The following is a 21,059-nucleotide window of genomic DNA, read 5'->3' as shown; positions in this document are numbered from 1 at the left end:
TTAGATAACAAACATAAATTCATTTTATTGATAATTAGATATTTCAATTATCAATAATTATTTGTCATATTTTTCATGATGATTTTTTATCCCCCTTACCTTCGGTAGCCACTCCTTCCTCCAATAAGAATAAATTTACAATTTTTCTAATCTCAATTTTTTAATTTCCAATCCATTTTTTCCTTGCTTCCTATATTTTATGTTTACATACAAGCGGAGGCACGCCACCCTAGCTCCCCTTCCAGACTAACAGGTGTGTGTTGTTCATTTGTGTTTGTGATTGAATCATTCAACTTATCGCCATTCATCCCCATCTTCGCGATTAGCCAAAAGTAACAGCAAATCGAAGTAAAAAAAATGAAAGTAAATCAGCCAACAAATTATGTAATTGAAACTTCCTCTTCTCGCGCTGTCGCCACAGCGCTAGACAAAGATATGGAATCACGTGTTTACCTCGCACCTGGCTTCTCAGCAGGAGGCAAGACAGGTTCCATGAAGAAACCTTGGCACACAATGAGCGCATAGAGCGCATGCGTCGTGGGGCTGACACGTCTCGTTTTACTCTTTAAATTAGAAGTCAGAAACTTCATGACCTGAGTTCGAACCCTGGTGAGACTATTGTTTTTTTTTCAATGTGAAAAGTTACATGTGACATGTTTAGAAATTAGACTAAATTATTTCGGCTCAATTTGGCATTTACGAATATGATTAATGCATAACATAATTGCGAAAGCCACCAACTTTCAATTCAATAGCAAACATTGAGATGTCAAAAAGTAGTGCCAAAGAGACCTATATTTTTCGTTTTTAGGGGAAAATACATAAAAAAGAATAAAATAATGACTTTATTTTTTTAAAAAATATTTGATTTTCAAAGTGACATGTGTCTGGCAAACTTTTTTTGTTGTCTGCATAATGTCTCGCAAATCTGTCGGCATGTCACACTGCACTGTTGGAGAGTTTAAGGCACTAGATGTTACAAAGTTGGAACCTTCAATACAGATCTAGGCTGATATTTTTTATAGTTGTTCCATCATGAGCTTGACTTTTGATTTAAGCCCGCTCATGCAAAGACAGTCTAATCGGGGCTAGGCCTACAGTTTGAGGTGAATCCGAACCACTGCATACCTTCAATGGGTATCGAACTCGGACCATCCGATTACAAGGTGACGACTTTACCACTATGCCATCGGGGAGGCCTTTGCTTCTATAATGTTTGTAGGCTAGGGATGTATAAAATCGAATCTCTAAATAAATTCATGAAACATAAAAAAACATAGTTCAATAATGAAAAAGTGAAATAGCCCATGTTGCTGCATAGAAAGGAGGTAAGAAAGTATGCAAATTTATATCATGGTTTTAATGGTCTAAATTAAATGCTCACCAAATATTGGAAACTTGATGAGTTCAGATAGGCACTAAACTCAAAATTGCAGTCGCATTTTGAAATGAGGGACAGCTAAATTGCGACTGCATCGTGAAGAAAAATATTATTTAAGCGTTTCCATCATTGTGTAAAAATTTTAGTTTCCTGATTGAGTTGCCTCAAGTCTCTTTCCCTTATACTATTTAAAAAGGAGTTAAGAAATAAAGTATATCCTAGTTGCACCGTGACCAGTTTAGAGGACATTTAACCAAATTATACATGATGTCTTGGAAAGCCAGAATAGAAATATATGTTACTACACAAAATTTAATGTAAAGAGATTTGATACTAGATTTTCAAATGGTACAGCAGTATTTTCTTTTTGCTTCAATGTACATGTTCGTATAACAAATTCAAACATTGAAAATCATATCATACTATCAGGTTCTATTAAAAAAAAACACACAAAATTACTCTAGTTGTAAGAATATGTTTATACTATGTACATAGATTTATTTAATAAGCCTACCGAAATGTGAAGATAACACTCGGAAAGAACCGCCCATTCAAAAAAGCCAGCTTTTTTGAAAACATTGTTTACGTCTAGCTACGAATTTCATATTGTAAATTGTATTTTATATTTAGACATGAGTGTCCGTTTTACAGTAGGGAGATAAACGAAAACCATGGAACAGGAAAAGTACTGCCAACTCGTCTATTTTCATTGATTTGAGACACTTTTATTAAAAAAGCCGAGAAAAGCCAAACAAAAGAGCCGCGGAAAAAACTCCGTTATTTTTTTAAAAAAAGCCGTGTTTTTTCGACCACTTCCAACTCTAGTATTTATGCCAAGAGACCTAAACCTAAGAAGCCTAAGCTAACAACGAAAGCATTCCTTCGCGCTTACGTTAGAAGGTGAGGGGCGGGAATGTTGTTTGCGGCATACGTAGATTAAAACAGCTTTCAGACCGAAGCAACACTTGACTATAGCGACACGAGTGGCAAGCAACACAAGCCCGTCCAGTCAACAACAACAACAACAACAACAACAACAACAACAACAAAAAAAATTCCTGCCTACCAACATACCGAGGCGATACGGTGGACTCAATCGAGAAAACAGCACAGTCCGAGTGACACACAATCGACAAGAGCCATGTGGAACGTGTCGTCTCACTTTCATATGAAATGTTACGTTTATTTGTGAAGGTTCGTTCTCAAGTGAGAAGGGGTCCTTGTCACTTCAGTCTGAAAGTTGCCTCAGAGGAAGTGAAAAGAAAATTATTGTCTCTTCTCCGAGACTAAAAAAAAATAAAAAATAATAACTAAGTATAGCAGCGGGGGCCAACCTTTCTTGGTTTGAGGGTTAATGTACATTTCAATAATCACTGGCGGTCTATTTATCTTATTAGACCTAACAACGAGAGCCTAAAAAAGGAAGCAAAAGGCAAATACCATAAAATTGACATTCATTATTTTATTTTATGTATTTATTTATTTATTTACAAGTACTTATTTATTGATTAAATACGTTTTGGCTTCAGTACTGTGGGCCAGGCACTTGTTTTAGGCCGTATCTTCCCAGTTCATCATTAGCATCTTTTTATCCTTTTAATGAGGTATTTGTTTTTTAAATAAACATAATTACTACAATTTTATTCCTCCATAAACACTCATTTTAACAAAAGTATTTCACTTATTGCTGGGCATCAGTAAAAAAATTACACAACTCTTTTGTACTTTTCAGCAGTCAGTTCACTTGTTTCCAGACACTTGACACTGCATTCCGCCAATGAGTTTATCATGTTGCAAGTCATACGTACATACTTTGATTTTATTGCATTCATTGTAGAGAACTCTGACTCACATAGATATGTAGATCTGAAGAATGCAGTCCGAACGGAGAAGGCAAAGAACATTTACATTTTTTATGGTTAATTATTATGTGATTCAACAAAGAAAGAAATTAACTGTTCGCGTTGGCCACCCCTGAAGTATATAATGATCCTCTATTGCTTTTGACATCTAAAATTAAAAGAATACCCAGAAATATATAAAAAGGATTAAAATACCTTCAATAAACGAATGGGAAAATAGAGATCGAATCCTCTTCAGGTCTAAATTCAATCAATCTAAAGTTAAGAGATCGCCCCACTTGAAGTCTAACATTAAACGATATTTTTGAAATGCCTAAACCTGAAAACAAATTACATAAGAACGAATGATGGTTGCCAAATTGGTGTAAAAAATTAAGCGCTCACCCTAGGAGACGATACTAAATCGTCAATAATCGCAACGGATGACGCCAGTAGCAAAGGTCATCCACCCCCTTAATCCATCGCTGAAAGTGGAGTCAAGTTCAATAGCAGCTGAATGGTTCACTAGAGTTATCTGCCTAATTACTTACAAGGCTGAATATCAAGTTATTGTCTCATTGAACGTCTACAACAAACTGAATCTGATTGGTGACAGCTGGAAAGAAGGTCATGTGCTCTCCACAAGAGATGGGCCAATAGTCCGCTGCTGTTGTCAGATAAGGGGTAAGGGAGTGGGATTGATTTTTTGTTTGATTTGGTTTATTTTACTTCGCTTTCCTGACACTTTGGCTAATCACGAAGATAAGGATGAGGTATGATATGATGAAATTGATGAAGGGATACTTAAAATGAACACCCATGCCCAGACAGGGATTCGAACTCGGAACCCGTACCGTCGTAGCGCGCTGTGCTAACCACTCCGATACGAGTAGGTCTGTTATTGTCTGGAGAAGGAATGTTAGAAAACTATCACCAATATATATTATCTATATCGGGATAACTTTCGCGCAAGACGTCAGCGTTGATCACTGCTTGAATGGAATCGATGTTCTAAGACTTCCGCACTGCAACATTGTACGTTCCCAAATCGTAAAATATTTGATGTTTGCCGCTGGTGCTGGAAATACAATGAACACCATCCCGCCTTTGTGGCAACTGATTACTGCACTGCCATTCGCCTTGAGCTGCAGGCAATGCTTAATGAGTTTCTCTGCAGAGACGTGAGTAAGGAGCTATTAAGGAGGTTCCGTGCTGGAGAATATCGCCGGGGCGTGAAGGGGCGGGAAGGAAGCAACACCTGTGTGAATGTGCCACTTGTAGGAAGCCGCCTGCTTGCAACTGACATGACTCATGGCGGCGCCTTCGTTTATAAAATCTAATTAATTGTTCCCGGAAAGGGGGAATCTGCATTGCGCAGGAACGCCACCATTGTGTCTTGAAGATGGTGAGCGAGAGTTTGCCGAGGCAACGCCGCACAAGATAATGATTTGGGACTCCTATGGTGGGATAAAATTGATGGCTTGGCGGTATAAGGAATCCGATTCCTTTGTTTCACGCACCATAAAGATTTTCACTCTCCAGTCAGTATACAGCAGTTGATAGCAAGGTCGATTCATTTAAACCACTTTAAATAAATAATTTAAAGAATAATGTACATAAGGATTTTGCAGTTATCAGCATCACCTTTGGTGAAAGTACATTAATATCGTAATCATTTAATGGTGTTTATTACACTTTAAGAAAGACAAGAAAGGAAACAAAATATATGTACTGATGGAGTGAAGCTCATACGAAAGGAAATGTAATATGTAAACTGTAAAGACACTTAAATTAATATTGATTTAATATTCAATAAATTTTAGAGGAAAAAATATCAAACATTTTGTGTAGAATAATATACAAAATACTAATGATGTTATACCGTAAATAGTGTAATTATCATAAAACTGTAAATAAACATGGCAGATGATATTTTGCAAACTATCATTTAAAAATTGCCAAAATTCATCTACAAAGACTTTAAAAAATATTTTAAGTTACAAATATAGGATACATCCAGAATGTTTTATCTTCACTGAAAGAAAAGTTACTACAATTAACATAGTTTCATTAACACACTCAACAAACATTTCCATAGTAGGTTCATATCTACAGTATCACACACAGAAAAATGTAGACTATATTTAATTATAATTTCTTGTTTGCTTTAATCAAACTGTTCAAATATTTTACTGGGCCAATTACTATAAAAAGCCTTTCTATATATAAAAAAACATATCTATATGTATGGTGCTAAAAACAATGCAAGCTACTTCAGGGGTGCCGACTTGTCAAAATTATTGGGGGGGGGGGCGGGCTCTGATCACTGAAATAAATTAATGAATGACTCACTCTCTAAATTTTTTAAGTTTTGGCCTCAGTGTTCGGAATCTCATAAAAGCTAGGGGTGTGCGGGATCCCGAAAAGTCGGGACCGGGATCGGGAAAAAAATTTCCCGTCCCGATCCCGACTTCCGAAAATGATTTCCCGTCTTTTCTGGATCCCGAGCAGTCGGGAAATACCGAATGCACATTTTAAAATGACGTTATTTCTCGACGTTTTCTTCATTGTCAATTTCTGGAACTTATCGTAAATTGTTAGTTTTTAATCCAGAAATCACTTAAAGTGAAAATGACGTGTAGAATTCGAGATTTTCAGAGCTTCGGGAAATTTCGAACATTTTCCGTCCCGAAAATTTCCCGACTTAGTCGGGAAATTGAACATTTTTCCGTCCCGATCCCGTCCCGTACACCCCTAATAAAAGCCCATGAATTCCTCAAAAATATCAATATTTTATTCACAGTTAGAATGCAGAATATTAATTGTCCACGGATGGATATGTCACAAGTTTCGTCAACCATAATAGCAAAATATTCCCAACTTTTAATATCTGCTACCACGGAGAGCAAAACAGATCTCCCTAAGTTTTGAATGTCATGTGAGAGCCATTTGTAGCCCGAACGTCCCATCCACTCTCCTAGTTCATGCAGATCGTCTTTTGAAACTGTTTTTAGTAAAAAAATTAACAATACTCATAATTACATACTTAGTATATAGTAATAACTCATGTGTTTTGCTGTCTCTGGTCATAGCCCCCCCCCCAAAGTTGATGGTTTAGCGGTCTCAGTCCCCCAAAGATGATGGTCTAGAAAATTTTAAATGTGTATTTAAACTTAAGTTCATGTGGTACAATTCAGAGTAAACTTTACAAGAGAAGCAAAATAATACATTAGATCCTCTTAAGCAAAATTATTTGGGGGGCTCTGCCCCCACATCCTTAATATTGGGGTGGCCGAGCCCCCCAAGCCCCATGGAGTCGGCGCCTATGAGCTACTTTAAGCATGTTTTTTTTTAAAAAAAAATCGATTTAAATAAAAATCATCAAAAATGATTTTCTAAAATAAAATTCATGATTTTTATCCACCCTGTTTACTACGGATGTGGTCGTTACTGTAGGAACATCAAATTCTAGTACAAGATACCTGAATATGCAGTAAAGTGAATGACACCATGTACAGTGTCTCTCGAAAGTTTTAGGACAACGACATTTTAAACTAGGCAACCCAATTTACACAAGGCGTTGGTGGGTTGCGTGTAGAGTTAGGCTCAATTTCAGGGTTGCCACATGCACAATAGATATTTATAAAATACGCGAAAAAATAAAAACAAGTATTATTGTATAAAATTATTAAAAATATCACTATTATATTTTCAATTGACAAAATTTATTCTCAAAGAAAAAAATAGGTTTTCTGGTATTTCATCGCTGATGAGTCTACAGAAAGGAAAAGAGGTGAGAGAAAACGAGAGGTGACAAAGGAGAGCAGAAAGAGAAAGCGAAAAGAGAAGAGGAAAAGTAGAGGAGAGAAGAAAGAGAGGAGAGAAGAGGAGATTGGAAGAAGATGGTGGTGAGGAGAGATGAGGAAAATGGAGCAAAGAAGAGAAAAGAGGAGGAAAACGAGATGAGAGAAGAGGAGAGGAGACGAGAAGAGGGGAGTGGAGAGTAGAGTAATGGAGAGAAAAAGAGAAGAATGAAAAGAAGAGAAGAGTGAAGTGGAGTCGGAAATCTAAGACAGGAAAGGAGATACGAGGAGTGGGGATGATTTGTGACAATTCATTACATACGAATTTTACCTCTTTTCCCACTCGAGTTCAATGGAAGGATACCTCCGCAAATATCGAATGAAAAGTTCTCATCATGTGCAATTCTCCATTAAATATTTTCGCCGAGTCGTACTACCTTCGTTTTCTTTGTTACAAACAAGTATTGTTTGCACATTACATGTAGGAGGAGAGTTGCATCTACATTTCACATTGGTCAGCTCCTTCTACTTACTTTCAGGAGCGAAGGCTTGTGGGGTAGTGTTTACCGTTCAGGACTGTCAATCTAATGGTCGTAGGTTCAAACCCTTCCAGTGGCAGAACATTTTCGTAAGTTTTAGACCTATCCCATTGTGTTCATTGTCCACGCCGTGAGAAACGGAATGATTCAGTTTGGAATTAACGATGGGGGGAAGGGGAAATATTAAATTACAAAATCTCCATTTCAACGGAGAAGTGGACAAAAATTGGAGAATTCTTATAAATATTAAAATTACATTCATGTTTTTAGTGGTATAATCGCAGGTAAAATCAAAGATCTTACATGGAAGATTTTATCTTGCTCTGAAAGAACCCAAAAGGCATTTCGAACCGATCTAATACATTCTCCAATACATTTCAAAATGTTATTGAATGTTTCATGTCGATAATTTAACCAATGCATCAATTCTTGACGCTGAGACGATATTTTCTGAAACTACCTCTTCTCTTCAGTCCCTTCTGTTCTTCTCTTCTCCTTCTTCTCTCCCCTCCTTCTGCTCTGCTTTTATCTCATATCGTCTTCCCTACTTTTCTTGCATCTTATCACCATCCCACTCATCCCCACTCCTCGTATCTCCTTTCCTGTCTTAGATTTCCGACTCCACTTCACTCTTCTCCTCTTCTTTTCATTCTTCTCTTTTTCTCTCCATTACTCTACTCTCCACTCCCCTCTTCTCGTCTCCTCTCCTCTTCTCTCATCTCGTTTTCCTCCTCTTTTCTCTTCTTTGCTCCATTTTCCTCATCTCTCCTCACCACCATCTTCTTCCAATCTCCTCTTCTCTCCTCTCTTTCTTCTCTCCTCTACTTTTCCTCTTCTCTTTTCGCTTTCTCTTTCTGCTCTCCTTTGTCACCTCTCGTTTTCTCTCACCTCTTTTCCTTTCTGTAGACTCATCAGCGATGAAATACCAGAAAACCTATTTTTTTCTTTGAGAATAAATTTTGTCAATTGAAAATATAATAGTGATATTTTTAATAATTTTATACAATAATACTTGTTTTTATTTTTTCGCGTATTTTATAAATATCTATTGTGCATGTGGCAACCCTGAAATTGAGCCTAACTCTACACGCAACCCACCAACGCCTTGTGTAAATTGGGTTGCCTAGTTTAAAATGTCGTTGTCCTAAAACTTTTGAGAGACACTGTACCATGTTGTTACATCCTCCATATGGGACAACGTGACACACTTCGACAAATTCATGCAACTCATCAGATCCTTCAAACACATAATAATTTAAAAGGGCTGTGGCAATCTTGGGTACCAGATCTAGAACCCTCCGACTTTTCTTCTTCTAGGAACACCGAATGAGAGCGTGTTCATAAAAATAGTCCACACACACACACACACACTGGAAGAACTGTAGCACGTCACCAAGACTTGCCCCTCGAGTTTGAGATTGCAACTGTCCCCAATGTGTGTTGTTGCAATATTAAGTTAAATATATCAAGAAATGAAACTTAACGTAATACTATAATCCGCATTTAACTGCAATCACCATAGTAACCAATAACAAGGCAATATAATATCAATATTCAATGAAAGTTATATAACAGAATTTTCCTCATTCTTTTCGGTTTATGCACAGAAAATAAAAATATATACAATTGCAAAATGTCTTTCATTTAAAGGACTATTACAAGATTCGGGGTGTAAGGGGTGACCTTCCACGTAGTACACCCAAATGTCAACCTCACTTACACGTTAGTACACCCTGGACTGAAGACTAATGAGGCTCTGGCAACTGGCCCCATGGCCAGTATAATTTTGTTTGTATTGTCCTGTTCTTTTGTCCTTATGTGTGCTGAGTGCCCCTTTACAGCCTCAGCTTTTAACAGAAGTCAGAACATTTTAAGATTTTTAATTATGCAACGTTAGAGTTGTTCTTTGTAATGATAAGGGGCTGGCCCCCGTTTAATGTGACGGGAGCAAAATAGCCTAAGTGCTGACGCTCCCACAATTTTAAAATCAAATTCAAGATTCGTTTTATGTCCATTATGAACAGATAAGTTAATCGGGACTGAATCTGTAATTTAAAGCGGGATTGGAACTACTATGTGCCTCCACTAGCATCAAATCTGGGACTCCTTAACTACAAGGCGACGGAGTTACCACTAAGCCATCGAGGAGGCTTTGCTTACCCGTCGAGACTGAGAAAGAGACAGGTGTTTATGAATCGAGACAAAACCAAGATGGGAAAGAGTGATGATATGAACAAATTGATGAAGGGACACTCACAAAGAACACAAACGCTCATATCGGAATTTGAACCTGTGACCGTTGAAGTCGTAGTGCGCTGTGCTAACCATTCCGCCTAGGAGGTCGGCTTTTCATCCTTCATGTTTAGCGGTACAGTAAGTTATGAAAGGTAGAAAAACACCACTAATAAACCAAAATAGGATACAAACTCTCCACAGACGGTTTTAGAAGATCCTAAATCTCATCCTTTAGCTGTTTTACAGGTCTTAAATTGATGCAAATCCCTTTGTCGTGGTATTGTGCACAATCTTGAGGCGAATTCCATTGCAATTAAGTAAAAAACACCGACTCCCACCTCCGTGGTCCAAATCCCACTTAATGAAGTGGCTCCGCGGAGAAAAATGTAGCACAGGAACGGCGACAGAAGAAATAAGGAACAGAGGACAGGTGGACCTTCCGCGTGACACGAGCTCTCAAGTGGATCAACTCTGTCTTAGCCAACGGTGACAGATAGAATCCTCTCACCTGCGTTCTCACCCCATTGTTCTTTTCTATCCCCGCGAAAACAATCTGCAGGGATGACATCTCATTTTCTCGTGACGTGTTCCTCCTTCCCTGGTGCCGGATGAGAAGAGGGAAGGACTAAGAAAAAGCAATAACGAAGAACAGGGAGGAGGGAGGAGGGAGGAGGGACGATCGGACTGGAAACTTATCCTCGTATGATTCTTTAGTTTTTCAAGTGACGTCGTTCATCACGGAGCAAAGTGGCGGAAGGAAAATAAAAAATGAGTAGATTTTCACAGCAGGGTTGCCAGTTTCAAATTTTTATCGGAAGAGGTAAAGTAGAATGAAAAATTGTTTGATTCGAGTTGGTATTTTAAGTCCACTTTATGCACAGTATGGCTAATCTGGACTGGACCTACAGTTTAAAGTGGGATCTAAACCACTATGTGCCTCCACCGGGTATCAAACCCGGGACCCCTTGATTACAAGGTAACTACGCTACCACTGCGCCATCGGGGAGGCCGATAGAAAGAAAGTGTTGTAAAAATTCCAAGTGGAAATCGATGAAAGACAGAGAGCTACAATTTAAATGCAAAGGGAAAATTGTACCCACACTTTTCAGCATGTCCTGATTGGGTGTTGAGATAGTACCTATATGTCTGTGACCAGCTGCATGGTTCTACTGACAAATGCAGTGTTAAACACAAAATTCACCCATATATCCACTACTACATATCAAAATGTATTTGATTTTTTTCTACTATACATTTTGTAAAATTCGAATAGCAAATTCACTAAATGAGGAGAATCAAGGAACATATGTGGTTCTCTATTTAAAATTAAAATTAGACACACTGAAAATTTCTTTTTTTTCCCCTGTTTGTTGTTTCGTTCACTCTGATATGCAAAACTCTCATTTTCGGAGTGAATATAACCAGTGGATAATAGCATTATGTGTACTAGTAGTTGCAACCACCGACTGTGTTGAATGGAATTACAGACAGGAGACAAAACATGATCACAAAAGTACTGCTGAAAATGCTTTGCCAGAACACTGAAATTTGATAAGAAAAATGGTGACTGAAAGAAAGGAACGGCGAATGAAATAAAAGCAGAACTATTGAAAAATGATCCTAAGGTGGAATGCAGAAATTGCATTGTAAGCTGATCTACACGTTTCAAACCGCTGAAAATGACAGCCAGCTAGCTACATGAGCTAAAAACTCTCCAGGTGACGGTCCGGGTTATCTGGTTGAGAGAGTAGGAGGAATTGCATTTGACCTCAAGGGTCTTTGGGAAACGTCATGACGATGTGGAAATTGAAGGCAAAGGATGGAAAACTGGATACAAAGGAGTTTTTGAGTGGTTTTCTACTAGGTTATAAATAGTGCGATTCACACTCAGATTTTTACGCGAGTCCAATGTCTTAATACGGGCATCAACAACACTCAATTTGATCACAACTGACAATTCAGACACAGACACATTCTCATATGAGTTGTTTGATCTTGTTTCCTATTTTATTCTTAAGTTTCGTCCAGCAATTGCTTTCACATGACAGTTTCTCTCGTGAAACAGCATCACTCGAAATTACTGTTCGATGATTACGTTCAAAGCAACGATTGATCGTGAGGAATATTTTTTTAAAAATAGTAAAAAATAAATAAATGTAGTGGAATACTAAAAAACCGAATAACAATTTCCTTTGTTAAGGTACATTTTGTATGAACAACCAACAATCAAGCAAAGAATGCCGAAAAACATACTTAGAAATTTATTTACGAATGGTTTACATACGAAAGGATAATATCTATTAATATTTAGCAAGCAACTGGTATTTTAAAATAATATTCCTTATCTCATCAACAAATATTGAAAATTATTTATACGTGAGTTAAGTCATAAGTCATGGCAACTATTTTTTTTTCTCGCGAACAGGGGACAGCACTAAAAATCTAAGATACACGTTTGAAAGTGTATGAAATGTACTTTCGAAAGAAGCCATCGGATGATGTATGTGAACAAAGGTGAGATAATAAGCAGTCCGTGAATGACAGCGTTCGAAAATTGAGCTCATGAAGCAGGAGCAACTTTCGTACGTTATGGGAATGCATGGGAATACCATACAGACCTACGGGAAAAACTGGATGTGCATGCCATGCCCTATCGAACAGTGGATGGATAATCTGGGTGAATACTTTGAAAGTTGTTAAACAGTGTAGTCTTGTGTACTTGTTGTTCATGCCATAATAAAACACTGTTATCCAATGTCCTGTGTTCTGCCTCTTCCCTACGAGAGTCTCTTGCATCCAGACTTCATCTGGTGGCTTCATTCGAAGGTTCATTCCATACAGTTTCAAACGTATATCTTAGATTTTTCGTGTTGTCCCCTGTTCGCCAGAAAAAAAATAGTTGCCATGACTTATGACTTAACCCACGTATGTATAAATTTTCTTGTCTTCGTCTGAACAAATTTATTTTTGGCGGTTGTGGGGATCGAAGTACGACAGACTTGTGATTTTGCTACAAGTCCACTGAGCTTACCAAGTACTCCACGGCGCTGCCTGTAATTCTATTCAGGGTAATTTAAAATGAATGGTGCATATTTACACGGTTATTATGACGTTACTATTTATGGTAGAAAATCAGACAAGGCATCAATATAAAGAAAAACTCTGGAAGTTTTATTCCCACTTAGCTGGCTTATTCTGCTTAGCCGATGATCCACCAGGATCGCCAGTGTAGCAAAATGAGTAATGACCCTTAGAAGGCGTATTGTATGTTGGAGCTATCGGAACTGATTCAATCACAATGGTGCAAAGACGTGAGTTTCGGTAGTAATGCATATGCTTCACCCTTCCGAAAGATGCCAAAGTTACAACTGCGAATTGTTAGTGCCCTCGAAACCGCTGACGACGACTTGCTGTTTCGTGCATAGCAAGTACTTGATTATCATTTGGACCCTTTCCGCGTTACACGTCGTTCCTATGTTGAATCTTTGTAATGCGAGTCATGTGAGTAAAACTTCCAGAGTGCTTCTTTATGCTGAGGACTTGTCTGATTTTCTATCATAAATAGTAAAGTCATAATAACTGTCAAGTTACACCATTCATTTTGAATTACCCTGTATTTCTTTTTTTGTTCACCAACACTGACAAAAAGAAATTCGTTCATTTCAAGACCAGAGAAGAGGTACTCTCTCTACACGTATTGTTAGAATAGCACTAGTAGTAGACAATGGATAATGTCCAATTAATATTGCATGATATTCCTAAAGGGAATATCCTATTGACTGACTCTGCAAATCTTTTAGAATAATTCAATACGAAAGTCATAGATTGCCAAAAGGATAATGCTAATCCCCCACACAAGTGTCATTGGATGACCAAATGAATAAATTAATGTAGGATTAGCTGCAACATGCACCTTATTCGCTTTATTTTGCACCATCGGACTGCCATGTCGTCCGACAGCTGAAATATTTTTTTTGTTCTGTGCATTTTTCATCAGATCAAGAAATCAAAGCAACAGTGCAGCAGTATTTTGCAGGCCTCCCAGAATTCAATTTGGCGATGGTGTAATTGTTTTCAAGCATCATTGCACAAGGTGCCATTTTTTAAAAAATGAAATGAGTTAAAATCTTATTTCTACTTCATTCCGAGAACTTTTCAAATTACCCTCGTACAAATGCATAAACTTCTACAATCTTCTAATAAGTCATCAGATTAATCGCTTAACTAGAGGAGGTTGGAATTTATAAATTAACAACTCCTGAAGGCATAAATTTAAATTTAGTGTCATTATCATATCTGTTTATCGTTTCAATTCTTATTTCATTCCATCCCTCTACGAATGGTTAATACAACAGAAAGCTGAGTGGTAAACCAAAGATTTAACACATTGCCAGGATTACTTGTTTCTGACTAGCCCAGGGAAACATAACTGTCTTCAAAACCGGTTTTACTGCCGAGATAAACATCACATTAGGAGTTGGTAGTTGCTCGTGTGTTGTAAAAGCTGGATCAGTAGAAAACAATTGATGAAGACTACATTGCCACGAACGGTCGTTACGATTCACGACACGGGTTGCTTTAATTACTGTGCACGTTCCAGAATATGTTCTCGTCACACATGCTAGATTGGCGAATCTGTGCCTGAGTTATAGCTACACAGAAACAGTAGATGAACATGAAACAATGTGCACGGTGAATAGATTGCAGGATAAGAGCATTCAAACATATCAAACGCGAAAACGATGAATCACGTCTGCTTAAAAGCTATAACAGAATATTACGTGAACAGCCGTCGCCAGAAATGTTAATATTTGTAACACAGGCCTTTTATAAAACTCGAATAGTAGAAATAATAACACTAAGTATTATTATAAACTAATAAAAATATATCAATTTTATACCATATTTTTATTATTATATTTTCATCATTATCATCTACTAGGTTAGCAGTGCAACGCAATGCTTTTTCTCAGAGAGCTCTATTTGTGACTCGACTTCATCCTGAAGTTTCAAATACTGACCTTCAGCAATATATATCGCCAGAGGCCAACAGCACGCACAAGTGATAACTCGTACGCAGGGAGAGTGCGACCCGCCCCATTCAACCTCAACAGCGCTGAAGAAGTGATACACAATGATCGGACAGTACTTCCAGCTCCAATAACCAAGACGCAAACTGAATCAACTGTAGATGCCAGTTCCGATATAATACAGGATGTCCCTTTAACGCCGACCGAAGAAAACAGCACCCTGCCTAGTGTCGATTCCATGGAGGTTTCAGTATCTGCCAATGACGAGACTACAATCACGACGCTAAGTATCCATACTACGCAGATAACTCCTGAGGAAACCATCGAGAACTCACCACCAGTAGATGCAGATTCTTCGCAGACGACAAACATGGACCTGAATCCCCATCATTGCCGACCCCAGCTTCACCCATACTGGGAAAGAAGAAGAGGAAGAAGCAACGTAACACAGACCAGAATCACACCCACCCGGCGAAGAAAACGAACGAACAGCGTTCACCATCGCCAGTGAAGTATACCCTGACCCCAATTGTGCCCAACCCTTTGGAAACACCCCCCAACCCCACGACGACGACCACTCTAAATACCGATTCTTCAGGAAACCTGTAAGTACATGCAATGTTTTGGTTGTTTATATCATTAGTGTGTTATATGACTGCTCCCGTGTATCATTTTGCCACACTAAATGTGAACAAACTAACCTCTACAGTCAAACACCATGCCTTGACCGATTATATAAAGCAAAGTGCTCTCGATCTTCTTTTCCTTCAAGAGGTCGGTACAGACGATTTTACATGTGGCCACGACTACACTATATATAATAATTTCACATACAACGCCACAGGTACTGCCATTTTGGTACGACAAGGTATACCTGTTAACAAAACTTTCCTGCATCCCTCTGGGCGAATTATGTGCGTCGAAATAGGTCAAATCTGGTTTTGTAATATCTATGCGCCTTCAGGATCAGTGGCCCGCGAGGCACGAAACACTTTCTATGCAACAGAAGTGGCGACAGCTTTAGGGGGCAACCACCAACATATTGTCCTTGCTGGGGATTTTAACTGTGTGTTACGACGACAAGATCAATATCCAGGGTTTAACTCATCCCTTAGTCTCTCTACCCTGGTCGAGGCCTTTCACCTAAAAGATGTCTGGGAAACCAAGCACCCACAACTGGAAGGATTCACCTTCATACGTCAGACTCGGCCAGTCGATTAGACCGTTTCTATGTAAGTGCGAACTTATTACCCAAAGTGTCATCTATAAAGATTTTTCCCACTTGCTTCACCGACCACCTCAGTGTGCAACTAGACATGGCAATGGACGCCAAAACTGCAGTCCGGGGACGGGGATACTGGAAACTTAATAGTCGGGTTCTCCAAGATGAACAATTTCGAACAGCCTTCAAACAAAAGTGGAAGGAATGGGAAAATATGAGCAGGCGCCAAACTGACATCATCACATGGTGGGACACGTTCCTGAAGCCGTCAATCAAGCATTTTTGTATAGCATACACACGTATGATGCACACGGATTTCCATAAGAAATACAACTTCTATTATCGCGTACTCCTCGAGTTGACGAAACAACTCATACGGGGCGACCCAGTCCTGCAGGAACTGAAACGTATACAATCGGTCCTACTGAGGATGCACCACGAGCGAATGGCAGGTTTCGTGGTGAGAAGTCGTCTCCCAACAATTGACCCTCAAGAACAAGCCAGTATTGCCCATGTAAGCGCAGAACAGCGAAGTGGGAAAAGGAAACTCATAACGAGATTGCAACAAGGGAACGAATGCCTCACACAACCCTCGGACATTCGTGCATGCCTATATGAACACTATGCAGCACAATTTAAGGCACCCCAGGCGGAAGAATAACACGTGACATACCCCGATATCCCCACGCTATCAGGGGAAGATGAAGCCATCTTAAACCAACCGTTCACTAAGGAAGAAGTGGAAGCGGCCATCCAACAAGCTCCAAAAGGAAAAACCCCGGGCATAGACGGACTACCGATTGAATTATTTCAAACATTTTGGCCTACCATGGCAGACCTGCTTATGCGGTGGCTCAAAGCCTGTTTTGCGCAGAAGAAGTTAGGTCGTACAAGCTCGACAGGGGTCATGATCTTAATCCCGAAAGTGATACATCCCTTAATTGATTGATTGATTGATTGATTTAGTTTATTTTACTTCGCGTTTTGTGCCTCTTGGCTAATTTGCGAAGATGGGGATGAGTGATGAAATGATGAAATTGATGAATGGACATTCACAAACAACCAAGCCCGACCGGGATTCGAACCCGGGACCCATAGCGTCGCAGCGCGATGTGCTAACCACTCGGCCACAGGGTCGGGCAGATACATCCCTTAACACCTGAACATTATCGCCCCATCACTTTGTTATGTGCCGATTATAAAATATTGGCACGAATTAAGGCTCGGGTACATTTGTGTGTAAATGGAACATTATCCTCGCCGTTTGTTCTTCAGCGCTCTGTTAGGCAAGGTTGCCCCTTTTCACTCCTCGCCTTCTGTACAGCTCTTAGCCCCTTCCTACACCAAATAAATCAACGACTACAAGGAATACAAGCATATGGCATGACCTACCGAGTTTTTGCATACGCCGACGATGTCACAGTGGTGGTGCGTGATCATCAGGATTATATTAACCTAATGGAAATCTTGGAACAATTACGAGTAAATACAGGTTTGTGTCTCAACCTGAGAAAATCAAAAATACTACCCTTGGGGAGAATGGCAAGGAACTGGACAGAATCTGTCCCAATGAACGTGACGGACGTATTGAAAGTACTCGGGATCTATTTCTCGAGAAACCTGGTCGAGACTTCCAACCACACATTTCAAACCATAGTGCCCAAAATACAAGCGGTATTACATTTCAACCGACTCCGCCAACTGTCACTAAGCGCTAGAATCAAATATGTCAACACTTATGCACTCTCGAAACTATGGTATGTGGCGCAAATACTACCCGTGCCTACCCAAACGGCTGCGAGAATCCGGAGAATGATCACACGCTTTCTCTGGCACGGTCACCTGTTCCATGTAGCTCATAACACACTATGCCTACCAACTCGCCTTGGAGGACTAAACCTGCTGAGTATCGACCGACAAGCGTAAGCCTTATTTTTGCACCGCCATATCACCATGATGGTCCAGCATCAAGATAGCATTACGGCTCGTGTGCTACGCTCCATGCTGGATGAAGTGGAACTATGTGCCCCAATTTACCCAGGTGTTATACCCACTAAATTTCTCTATTTACGAACAACCATAGTGGAAATTTGTTACATGTTGATGCTCCTTCCAAGTGTGGATCCTTCTGATATAACAGTCAACTCTCTATCAAAAATGCTGCAAACCCGGATGAAACATATTCCGCGTATTGTCCCATTATTCCCCAGTGTGCGCTGGAACATCGTGTGGAGAAACATATCGGCGACCCATCTCCCCAATCGAGTGCGCTCCATATGGTACTTAACTGTACACGATGCTATCGTCACTAGAGTACGATTGCAGAGATACCTTATGGCAGACAACTCCCATTGTACCAAATGTGCACAGGACGACACCTTAGTGCATCGACTGACGACATGTGTGACAGTCGTGGAACATTGGAAACACCTGAAGAAGTTACTTGGAATCATATGCCGCCGCTCTCCGAATGACTTCACGGTGAACCATATATTAACTCCAGAGTTTCAGTATTTTCCTCTCACAAGAACACGTGCAGTGCAATTTCTCATAGGACATTATGTCTATTATGTGCTTGGCAACCAACCTCATGTACAAAAAATGTCATTCAAATTCTATGCCAGTGAACAATATTATCACAATGATCAGATAACCTGTAAAGCCTTGTATGCAAATTTCCTGCATGTGATCCTTTGAAATTCACGTCCAAATGTAAAATCTGTGTAAGAAGTAGCTAATTTCAATAAAGAAAATTTAAAAAAAAAAGTGGTTAGCACATCGCGCTGCGACGCCAAGGGTCCCGGGTTCGAATCCCGGTCGGGCTTGGTTGTTTGTGAATGTCCATTCATCAATTTCATCCTTTCATCACTCATCCCCATCTTCGCAAATTAGCCAAGAGGCACAAAACGCGAAGTAAAATAAACTAAATCAATCAATCGATCAAGACAGAGATTATTTTATAGATTTAGATCCAATGTACAGGGTGCTAAGAAAAGATAGAAATCTGGATTTAAACAAACAGAAATCTGGTGGTGGTGGTTGTCTATTATTTATTAAAAACAAGGTTCAGTTTATGATCTTGGAATCACCTTTTACAGAATTGGATGTAATTTGGGTAAAATTACTGTCTAATAATTCTGATCCAACCATAATAGGATTGCATTACTTGCCACCTGATTTAAACTGTAACTTGTTTGCAAACTACTTAGATTGGGTAGTTCAAGAGATGTTAATGAAACACAATACAATAATTTTAGTTGGAGATTTTAATGCTGGTCGAATTGACTGGGCTACTGGAAATTTATATTGCTCTAATTATTATGTTAAAAGGAAGGCTGAAAAAATTGTTGAAATCGCAACACTTTCAAATCTAATTCAGCACAATGTATCGTATGACCCTTCACTGCCTTTTAATGTTTTAGATCTTCTACTCACTAACATTTCCATTGGTAACATTAGTTTTAATGAACATCCTTTATCTAAAATTGATAAGTTTCATCCACCGTTCTCATTTTATTTTGAATTGGATAGGTCTAAAAAAGACAATATAGATACAAGGGAAAATAATATTTATAGATGTCTTAATTTCGCCAAAGGTGATTATGTGAATGTTTATAATGAATTATTGCATTTACCATATATGGTTGAAATATCTAATGATGTACAACAATCTGTTATGGAACTGACTAGAAATGTGTATGAAATATTAAAAACAATATTCCTTCAAAAGTTAAAAGAACAAACAATCAACTGCCTTGGATGACAAGGAAACTAAAGAGAATGATCAATAAAAAGAGAAGGTATCATGATAAATTTAAACTTACAAATAAATGTGAATATTACAGTACTTATTCCCAATTAAGGAAAGATGTTAAAAAGGAATATTCTAATGTAAAGGAGCATTACTACTCCTCCTTAGAAAACAATGTTAATGGTGACAAGAATGCTTTTTTGGTTTCACTTTAATAGAAAGAAGAGAGAAAATACTATCACTGAAATTATTTATGATAATGATGTACTGTTCAATGAATATGATATTGCTAATGCTTTTAGTGAGCTTTTTCACAAATCTTTCTAAAAAAGAAGTCATGTAAATTTTTAAAATATTAATCTTCATTCATACACCAACTTAATTGATGTACCTGTTATCTTGGAAAAGGATGTAAGTGATACAATTAACAAACTAAAAGGCAGGTCTTCAATAGGTCCTGATGGCATACCTAATTTTATTTTGAAAGCAAACAAAGATGTTTTTGTACCATTGTTAACTAAAATTTACAACATGTCACTTACTTCTGGAATATTTCCAGATATCTGGAAAAATGTGCTTATTGTACCTGTAACTAAAAACAAAGATGGAAAAGCCAATGATCTTAATAATTATAGACCAATTACTATATTAAATTCCATGGCAAAGGTTTTTGAACATATAATTGCTGACTATTATTTGTCTTTTTCTTTTAAACAATATATTGATGGAAATCAGCATGGATTTTTTAGAAATAGGTCTACTATTACAAATTTATTGGTTTTAATAGACTCTCTTAAATCTAACATTAAGAAGCAATCTCAGACCGATATTTTATTTATTGACTTGGCTAAAGCCTTTGATAATGTCAGCCATCAGCTATTAATTTACAAACTCGACCAAATGGGATTATCACCACGATTTCTGAAATGGTTTTCCAACTTTTTAGTAAATAGAAGTTTCTCTGTTAAGATTGGTGAAACAACTTCTTCTAAAAAAGAAATACTTTGTGGAGTACCTCAAGGGTCGCCACTTGGCCCAATTCTGTTCGCTGCTTTTATCAATGATGTTACATTATGTTTTAAATCTAGCACATGTTTATTATATGCAGATGATATAAAAATTTTTAAGAAATTTTAACAAATAATGATGTCGCTCAACTTCAAGCTGATCTCGATAGAATGACATATTGGTGCAAGATTAATGAAATGGAAATTAACTTGAAAAAGTGTAAAGTTTTAAGATGTACTAAGAAAGTTA

General features: G+C 38.3%; 1 protein-coding gene across 1 annotated transcript in view; it reads left to right on the top strand.

Annotated features, from left to right (window-relative positions):
- LOC145995006 (sodium- and chloride-dependent GABA transporter 2-like) overlaps positions 1 to 15,340 on the top strand; it is a 58,481-nt gene extending 43,141 nt beyond the window's left edge. Inside the window, exon 2 of the mRNA XM_083131538.1 lies at positions 14,843 to 15,340. Within this exon, the coding sequence (XP_082987664.1) occupies positions 14,843 to 15,340 (498 nt within the window). The remainder of the gene's footprint in view (positions 1 to 14,842) is intronic.
- Positions 15,341 to 21,059: the final 5,719 nt, after the last annotated feature.

The sequence above is a fragment of the Lepisma saccharinum genome, chromosome 11 (genome assembly GCF_977018435.1).
Source record: "Lepisma saccharinum chromosome 11, izLepSacc3.1, whole genome shotgun sequence".
Taxonomy (NCBI): domain Eukaryota; kingdom Metazoa; phylum Arthropoda; class Insecta; order Zygentoma; family Lepismatidae; genus Lepisma; species Lepisma saccharinum.
The sequence above is the reverse complement of the archived record's forward strand: the minus strand, read 5'-3'. Positions and strand labels throughout refer to the sequence as shown.